The sequence below is a fragment of the Schistosoma haematobium genome, chromosome ZW (genome assembly GCF_000699445.3).
Source record: "Schistosoma haematobium chromosome ZW, whole genome shotgun sequence".
NCBI classification, from domain to species: Eukaryota; Metazoa; Platyhelminthes; class Trematoda; order Strigeidida; family Schistosomatidae; genus Schistosoma; species Schistosoma haematobium.
Window position 1 is genome coordinate 45,179,618 of NC_067195.1, and position 10,504 is coordinate 45,190,121.

The 10,504-nt window shown below is 32.6% G+C and overlaps 1 protein-coding gene across 1 annotated transcript; it reads right to left on the bottom strand.

Moving 5' to 3' along the window:
* Positions 1-7,585: 7,585 nt before the first annotated feature.
* MS3_00003678 (uncharacterized protein) lies at positions 7,586-10,261 on the bottom strand. Its single transcript, XM_051211540.1, has one exon. It carries the CDS (start codon positions 9,958-9,960, stop codon positions 8,239-8,241), a length of 1,722 nt encoding a protein of 573 aa, XP_051071607.1. The 5' UTR covers positions 9,961-10,261; the 3' UTR covers positions 7,586-8,238.
* Between the last annotated feature and the right edge of the window lie 243 nt (positions 10,262-10,504).

A 10,504-nucleotide genomic window follows, 5' to 3' on the forward strand; every position in this document is an offset into this window, starting at 1 on the left:
TTGTAGACAATTTTTATTTCTAACAAAGTGAAATTATGAATCGATCTAAGTTAGACCACCATCGAAAACCTAGATGGACTGAACGGCCGTTTTGTGCTTAGCATAGGACTCGTGAGCAGTGTACATCTACGATCGTGCACGTAGGACTAGAGCCTAGGACCTTCGGTCTCAGGATGGTGGAGATTTGTAGCTCAGGTGGATGGTTTAGGTGGAGTTTCGTTCTCTGAGCTGGGTGGTTTGACCGTAGAGCTTTCACTGTTCTTCTGAAGGACATCAGCAGCAGCACAAACTTCACTTCTACCTGAAGTTTGTAATGATGATGTTGTTCAGAAGGACAATTATCAAATACATATTAGTGGTATATATTAACAAGTATGTTTTAATCATTACACATATTTTTAAGGTGAAATTCATATGTCACCTGATGTGACTTTAAACCCCGGTTAATTATCAAATGATTTATTCGTCAATCGAAATACGACTTATACAATCTTACCACTGTGCCAAACCAATGACATTCGACCGATATGAGCAGTCTAGTGTCCCTATTGGTCATTTCCCCTCCTAAACCTGCCAGTTCAATCCAGAATATCAATACTAGCTTCCAATATACGAATCATTTATTTCAAACATACTTGGTTTATATACAGGCCAAACGGATCACATCACACCACAAAATAGGCAATGACATTTGTACAAGATCAAACCAAAAAGTGGCTCTGATCGTGGGAGACTGTAATTAATGAACTGAGTATAATTTCAGAATAGTAAGTCGTATCATAGTAGTCTGTAGGTCAAAATGAAGCTTATAATAAGCGAAACATAGATATACATAATCCAATTACTGAATAGTTATAAAATAAAAGTATGTATATAATATTAGTCCATGAATAGAACTCAGAAGTTGCCTATAATTTAATCAGAAGGGGTTTGTGGAGGTTTTTAGAAATTTTCACAGATTGAAATCATGAGTCAGTTGAAGCTAGACCACCATTGAAAACCTGGAAGCACTGGACGGCCGTTCCGTCCTAGTATGGGAATGCTCAGCAGTGCGCATCCACGATCCCGCATCAGGCATGTCTCGAACCCAGGACCTACTGGCTTCGCGCGCGAGCACTTAACCATTAGACCACTGAGCCGGCATCCAACGGTGTTAATGTCTAACTTCAACCAATCCACGAAGTTGCGCCACCGTACTCCATTGTCTTCAGTGAGTTGATATCTCACAACAGACCTGGTTGTACTCCACTGGTAACGGCTTCTCACTAGAACTCCAGGAGTATCTCTTGAAGTCAGTCACTAGTGAGAAGATGATTATTATCAGACGGGGCTTGTGGAGATTTTTAGAAATTTTCACAGATTGAAATCATGAGTCAGTTGAAGCTAGACCACCATTGAAAACCTGGAAGCACTGGACGGCCGTTTCGTCCTAGTATGGGACTCCTCGGCAGTGCGAATCCAGTGCTTCCAGGTTTTCAATGGTGGTCTAGCTCCAACTGACTCATGATTTCAATCTATAATTTAATCGTCACTAGGATATAATAGCACTATTTAATTTCTATGAATATAATCATTAATTATTAGTGTGAATATTTGATTAAATAAATACACTTTTCTATTCTAAATCCAGTTTAATTAGTTACTTCTATACACATAAATTTATTCTAATTTTATGACAAATAAAACAAAACGTTATAGAAAAACTTATGTGTTTTCAATGTATATCTATTAGATATATATCGACTAATTATTCAGTTCACTTATATTATATACCTTAATAAATTAGTAACTAATTTAATAAATTTTGAATCTAATCTCATGTATCTATTGATATTTTATTCTAATTAAATGAATCATAATTCAATAGTTAAATTCATGAGTCGATTATAAGTTAGATCACCATTGAAAATGTGGAAGAACTGGAAGGTCGTTTCGTCCCAGTATGGTATTCCTCAACAGTGCGTGTTCACGATCCTGTACATGGGACTTGGACCAAGGACCTTCGGTCTCGCGTGCGAATGCCTAATCTCTAGACCACTGATCCGGTATTCGATAGTGTTAATGTCTAACTTTAACCAATCCACGATATTGCTTGACCGTTCTCCATTGTATGAGGTAGATACTTGTCTTTTTACAATATGGATTAGCTCCACTGGTCACGGCTTCTCACTAGAACTCCATAACCCCCCATTCTGATAATGAATCATAATTATTATTAATTCATTTATATCTCTTTAATTACCATTATTGTTAATATTATTACTACCTATAAACACTAGGCTATTTGATTACAGATAATTGAAATAGATTAAACCTAATTAGGGTTATCCACCTGAATAAGTTGGAGAATTTTGGTCGACGGCCTATGCTCCACGAGGGATAGCAGGTGTAAATAAGGTTGTAGGGATTGGTATAATTTCCTGAAAGCTTCTAAACCAATTTAACATCAATTAGAAAACTACTGAGAATTAAGGATCATTAAATAATTATTTATTCATATCTAGGTACTGTTCAACAATGTGAACTTACTAAATCACTAGGAATCAAAGGTAATTTAGTTGCCTTAGGATGACATTTGGAATCCTTTTAAAAAGGTTTGTCATGATGTAGATGTAATAGAGAAATTTATTTTCTTTGCAAAGACTTTTTTGTTTCTTTTATTCGATAGATGAGTTATCTGAATAAGTGTTGAAGGTTGTTCAATAACCATTCAACACAGAAAGTTAAAAAGTAGATTATAAATGCATGATTATTATTACAAACCGACCAAAATTTCAAATATGAAATATTACTATTATCATTTAAGAAATCAATCCAAAGCTATAGTTATGCATCGGATCATTATGAACATAATGATCCAATTATTTAAAGAATTCATCTCATTGATTATAATGGATCTTATAATTCGAGAATCTATAAGTCAGCTATATAACAAATTAGCCCTGTTATGACCTTGATCTGTCTACTCTAGATTAAGACCTTGACGCAATAGGTTGGCCGGTTTAACCTTGAGGCTAGTACGCGTGAGTCCGAGGTGGGGTAAAGAGAAAACTATTCTAGCACCTGATTGGCTGGCAAGCACGCAAATGAGAGAAGACAAGTCAGTTGGGACACTATTGGCTGTATTGAGATATCCTGGTTTCCTGAGAAATCTCTGTATTCTCTGAATTCAGATTAACGCAAAAAGGTACATGAATAAATAAGTGAATATCCTGAGCACAACGTACGATAATTTGGGAAAATACAATTATGTTCAAAATTGGGAATTAGGATAGAAAACAAGGTGCAAAATATTATGTTTAAATTACAATAGCTTCGGAACAAAAAAGGGTATGGCAATGAATGATACATCGAACGAAAGCTCATGTTCTGTAGAATAAAATAGGGACAAAAATAAATATCAGCGTTTTACAAGCTTTGAACAAAATGAAATGACGTCCCGAAAAATAGCTTTCGTAGTTTGTCAGGGTTTCTTGTTTCCCTGTTCACATCAGCACCTATTTAACATAAGTTTAATATTTCTTGGCACTTACCTCGATGATACTAATGATATTGAAATGTATACCGCCACAATAGATCAAGTCTGTATTTAATATTACAGCCATGGAAGTCACATCTAATCTGTTCACGATGCATATTAATCGACTAGATTTAAGTATATGAGATAAGTCCTAATATCACATAACATGAATTCGGTTGTTATAATTAGTTCTTAAATACTCAAATTCTGGTCAGTACTTCAGATAAGATTAGTAATTATCATCTAATTTTTATGATCTATAATTTAAGTATATCAGATTTTAAGAATGAAATACATTTCCATACTAATCAGTCATGTAACTTATCTACCTGTCAATCGCAACAGATTGATGAATGAAATATTTATATACTACTGAAATATTTGCAAGTATAAATGTACGAAAAAGTAAATAGAAATTTTATAGTTGAATTCATAAGTCGATTGAATGATTGGCCATAATAAGAAACAGACCACAAATTACTTAAGAGTTTTCTATGATTAAATAATTAATTAAGCTTGAGATTTGTTTAGAAAAAAGAGAAGGAAAGTATAAACAAGTTAATATGAATAAATATCGAGTCCTCTTGTCATTGAGCGAGTGAATTGTCAACATCACTATTAAATAAGCTCTATAGTTGCTGCTATTTCATTAATATTTATGTAACTGATTAACAAATGGAATCAACATCATCAATACTCATATTAAATGGTCTTTATAGATGATTGTTTATACAGTTGGCAAACACCATGTAAAAACAATGTTGTGTAAAAACTTCGCTTACTAATGAGTAGTCAAATTCGTATGCGGAAAGATGAATTTGTATTGGATACAATATCCCAACGGGAAACACAAGTTCTCTATTTGTGCCTCCACAGAGCCTAATGGTTTGTCCGTCTAAATGATTCTAAAAGATGTTTTTTGGTGGGAGAAGTGGTGGACAAGTTTCTGCACTCATCTACTGATTGATGTACGCTTTCCCTTTAAAACACAAATAAGGTAATATTCTCAAATGCATTTAGCAAAAACTCTTTGTTCGATAAATGTAATCCGTTCCAAAAGATCAAGTAAACTTATAGATGCACGTTAATAAAATTCAAGACGGAATTTGATCTCTGTTCTATTCATTAATCAAAGGTCATATGGAAGAGACAATACGAAGCTTAGAGTAGAAGAAATGTTATTTCCAATTATTTGGAAAATCGGCTTTTTAATATCTCAATGTTTACGAAGACAGTTTCCCTTTGATGATGTACTTATTTTTAGATACATTGAAATTTGGGCTTGTTTATCTGGGTTTTTTATCACTAGTTAAAAATATATTATTATCAGAATGGGTTTTGTGGGGATTTTTAGAAATTTCACAAGTTGAAATCATGAGCCAATTGAAGCTAGACCACCATGTAAAACCTAGGAGCACTGGACGGCCGTTTCGTCCTAGTATGAGACTCCTCAGCAGTGCGCATCCACGAACCCACCCCCTGCGGGTTTCGAACCCAGGACCTACTGGCTTCGCGCGCGAGCACTTAACAATTAGACCACTGAGCCGGCATCCAACGGTGTTAATGTCTAACTTCAACCAATCCACGAAGTTGCGCCACCGTACTCCATTGTCTTCAGTGAGTTGATATCTCACAACAGACCTGGTTGTACTCCACTGGTAACGGCTTCTCACTAGAACTCCAGGAGTGTGAATGCGCACTGCTGAGGAGTCCCATACTAGGACGAAACGGCCGTCCAGTGCTTCCAGGTTTTCAATGGTGGTCTAGCTTCAATTGGCTCATGATTGCAACTTGTGAAAAATATATTAGTTGATTGATGAAATGGGAAGATTTTTAATTATATACAATACAAATCTTTTTTAGCACACTATATCCATATAGTATTTTTAATTGTCATAACAGTTAACTCGGGTCACTTAATTTCTGAATACTATTTATAGATGATTGACTATGAATCGGTTGGAAAGGAAATGATTTTAATAAGTTCACCCTAAGAAGGACGAATTGTTTTCGTATCAGTGAATACTACTTAAACTATCAAGCTAATAAAATAGAAAATTTTTCATAAAATGGGGTTAGATTTTCACATTATCGAATATCATTAATTTGAAAAGTTTTCACTGTTAACTAATCTTAGCAATAAATATATTTAAAAGAAAAAAAAAGGTTGAACTTCTTGTCTGTTTCGGATTTTAGAATTTCTTAACAGAGTACATTAACGATCCTAAATGAGATCAAATTAATGAGCTGTAAAGTACTCAATCATCAAACGATTATTCCGTCGTTTACGTTTTCCAACATTATATTCACCACAAGACTTGACAGTCCTGTACCCGCTGTCATGTGATATCCCATTTCCTAACTGCTGAAAAATTTTAGAGTAGGATGAATAAGTTATATTGTGCTCTTCTGAATTTCATTGGTGTTTCAGTCCATGGTGGTTTGTGATGGAAACTATCTTTAAGCCAATACAAATATTAACAAACTACTCAACTATATAATCTTAGTTATATATACATAGTTTGCTTTATCATCTTAAAGAGAGAAGATGGAAAGATTTGGGTAGAATAGTATGAATTCGTTTTATACCATAAGCTCAATTAGTTATTTTTTATAGTAGCGCGCTGATCGAAAGTAAACGTAGATGCAACCGGATGGCGGGCCCAAAGTGACATTAAGCGTTCGTTGCGTATTTTACTGATAACCCCGTACCAAATATGCTAAAAATAAACGTTCTGTTTTCTTAACTATGTGCAAGTTATTCACTGTTCCCTATAAAACGATTAATTATTGTTTTCTATTTGTTATTAAACATTTAATCGCAATTCAGCATGACCTGAATAATTATCAAAAACTAGGAACTACTGAATATTTATTTCATCAAACTGAACACTTTCGTAGAAGTAACTATCTGAAATAAGAGAGCCATAACTGGGTTGCCTTTAGTAAGGGCATGGAATCTAAAAAGCAGCCTTATTAATTGTCGGAATGGTTGTATTCATAAACATTGATGCTTTTCGACAAGCATCTACTCTTATTACTAACTTTGTGAATATTTGTTTAGAGCATAATAAACTAAAACTTCGGTGGAATATTTCGTTGGATGTTGGAAAATTCAATAGTTCTCAAAAATGTTATCCAAATCGATAAGGAGATTTTTTGAACAAAGATTATTTTAGATCCTCAAACCTTGCACGTTCTGTTGAATCAAGCGGCATGAAACGGACACTCAGAATGGATACTTTTCATGGATATACTAAGACATCCTATAAATACCCGCTCTTGTTCCTATTTGTCATTGTTGTTTTGAACGGGAATAAGTATTTGGTTGTATTACGTTTTCTCAATAGTTGAGGTATGGATCAAGAGTTATTGGGGAGGCTGTATTGAGTTAAGCGATTGTCCGAGTCTGATACTGATATACACGCTTCCGATATGCGAGCCAAACCTGCTGCCTAGGTAAAAAATTATCAAGGAGTAGCAAGATTATATATATATCCTTCAGAAAATTGAAGTAGATTTGCGACTAATAGGGTACGTCAGATAACTAAGTCTGAACATGACATATAATCTGCACCCACCTGCATCTTTCCTCCATCATTTGACCTTGAACTGATATATCTGATTGATCCAGCCTGTCGAGTTAGTGTAAGTTGGATTGAGGAATATATTGCGTTGCATTAACTCTTGCATAGCTAGAGATTGGTCAAAACATTGATCAGTTTTATCATTATTTGGTTAGATCAAAGGTAATTTTTATAAAATCAATATTGTTTGAAAAAAGATGTTTCATCATAAATTGAGGCTGATTAATGATTTGGCTGACTAAAACTATAAATATCAATGAAGATAACATTTAACTTTTATAATAGAATTCAATTTGTCTTGATGAAAACTGAATGTATCCATTCCTTATCATTTTTTTGTATACTGAAAAAGCATCGATTGAACAATGACCAAATAAGATAGATCCTAATGCACAATTGATACATAATACAGTGTCATATGTTTCTTTCAGAATAAAGATTCAATTCATCAAAGAATTTAAGAAAACCAGTTAGTAAATCAATTTTTATTATGATTGTTACTTTTATTATTAATTGACTGTAATCAAACAACAAGATTAAGAGAAAATTCCTAACAAACAAGCAAAGATCCCTCAACAGTATCGAATAAAACAACCACAACAAAAAACAAACGAAAAGAAGAAGTTGTATAGAATAAGCGAAAAAATAAGCAAATAAATACAACTGATAAATGTATATCTATACATCTATGTATTATAAGCATACATGATTGTATAGAAAATTGAAAATTCCTGAGTTCTATATTAAACATTAAACGAAGTGTTTAATGTTCGAAAAGAACTAACAACAATCAATATACATCAAGCGAATATGTATCATGATTAAATGTAATAAAATTAATACTGTACCTTTTATTATTACAAAGCCAATACAGTATATTACTAATATGTATATAATAAGTAATATTGTTATAATTTCATTAAACCACATTTGGAAATCTTAAAGAAATGAAATAAAATAGAGTTGTTGTTTTGTTTTTTTAACTTTGATAAGACTCCCTGTATGTTATATGTTTGTGCGATGATAATTTACTATATTTCCTTTAAAAAAGAAAAAGAAATATCAAGAGACAATATGATTCTAGTGTATTTTTTTTCTTTAAAAAAGAAAAAAAAAAGAGAAGATTCATTTTCAAAAACCAAAATCATTAACTTCAACACGAATTTTAATTTTACTAAAATTGAATTTCATTGATAAATCTTCACAACGTACTAAATGTCCTAAACTACCACGTCTTATAGCCCAATATGGTCGATGAAAATGTTTACAACATAAACGTGCATAACGTTCAGTCCAATAATGTATATGTATAGAATCTGAAAATAAATGAATATTTTCATTACATAATAATGAAAGAAAATGAAAATCTGAATAATATAAATATGGTGAATAATTAACAGTTAATGTACGTATTTCACAATGTGTATCTTTAAATGCTGTATAAGCTAATAAACGTATATAATCAGCAAAAAAACATCGTCGACTTTCATCGACACCAGTTAAAAAAATATTTGGTTGTGTTGTTATACCCATATAAGATCCATTATTATTAAATAACCAAAATATATGTATAAAATTTTCATAGAAATAAATCATTTGTAATATTAATCCAGTTAAATTTAAAAAGCCTATACTTAATATAGACATATTTACAATAAAGGTTGTTTGTAACATACAAATAAATAATTTATTCGATAATTGATAATCATTAATTTGGCATATAAATAATGGTGCAAATGGTGTACCTTTATAAATACCAATAATAATAAAAGTGAATAAAATAGTGCATCCATGAAATACTAATAAAACTATATGTTTAGTTATATATCTTGACCAATAGAAATCGGTATTTTGCCATGCAGCTAAATAAGTATTTAATGACCAATCTGCATGACATGCATGAAAACATGGTAAATCTAATAAACCTGGAGCTGATAAATCAGCATCACCAAAACTTATTGGTATAGCTGGTGAAAGTGTTGGACTATCAACAATACCACCACATCTAATTGTACCAATTGTTGCAGATTGTTGTTGTGCATGAATCACAGTTGGTGCAGTTGTTTGTGATAGAGCTGACCCACCACCAAATGTTGCAGCAGTTGTACGTCCACTAGTTCCATCATTTTGTACACCATATCCTATTCCAGTATGAGGATAATATAAACCATTTTGACGTATTATAGGACCTGTTGGAATAGTTGATGTAGGTGATAGAAAAGTTCCAGTTGGTGCACCAACATCAGTTGATGCAGTTGCAAGTGTTTGTAAATAAGCAAGTTCTTGTGTAACAGCTCTTCTGAAACTATGTAATTCGGCACGTACCAAGCATAAATCACGTCTAGCAGTTCGATCTGTAGAGCGATGATATAAGTAATGAGGTATCCACATTGCTATTGCATATATAATTAAAACAAATGGATAACATTCATGCTGTAGACGAATAGTACTAATTTCTTTATTGGTTACTTCTGATTCAGAATTAATTTGACTTGAAGATTTAAAAGAATGTGGTAATCGTTTAACTGTTCCTTGCAGTACTTCCGTAGTCAGTTGTAGACCACATGCACGATCAATAAATGTATTTGTAATTGTGTAATAATCAAGTTTATTTTCTTTTGTATCTGGAAGACAACGAGTAACGCCCAGAAGAGCATGCAATAATAAGAGAACTAATGCTTGAATGACAGGGATACATACAGTTAAAATGAGTAAAATCCTATCAATCCAAAAGCTCGTTTTAAATCGTGAATACGTGGTGGCAACAACTCCAGCACTAGTATAAACATCCGGATTAGCATATACATTACGATCTTTAGATCCATGAAGAAATGGTATATCAATTGAAGCCATCAATGTATCATCAGAATGTTTCAGGATATTTGATTTTTGTTTGTGAACAATAAATGAATCTTTGAAATAGTCATTAGATTTGAAATATTCAGTAAATATACATTTATTAACCAAATGTCGAAGGCAATGTAGATAAGTCCCACATTCAAATAACTCAATTTTTGTTACCGAGATAGTTCATGGAATCAATTATTCAGATAATATTAACAATGTTTCTCATGAAAACTTTTAACCGTGTTCTTTCAAATTATATTTAAGGAATCCTAACATAATTGAGACAATACAACTGTCATATAAACAGAAAATCCTAAAATGAATTAAGAGCACGTTATTTGTATGTCGTATTTTCCCTATCTTCAGATTCTTAAAATAGCTGGATTGGTGGAATCTATTTCATTGACCTCTATTTTGATTCGCCTATTATATCAGTTTACTGAAATTAACCAATCACATTAAAGATTGAAAATTAGTCAGCAAAACAAGTTATAAGACCTGAGTTAAATCCTGCATTAAAGACAATGATGGTTTTGCGACGAAAATTTTG

Coding starts and splice junctions, on each gene's coding strand:
- MS3_00003678 (XM_051211540.1), bottom strand. CDS start 9,960: ATGGCTTCAATTGATATACCATTTCTTCATGGATCTAAAGATCGTAAT.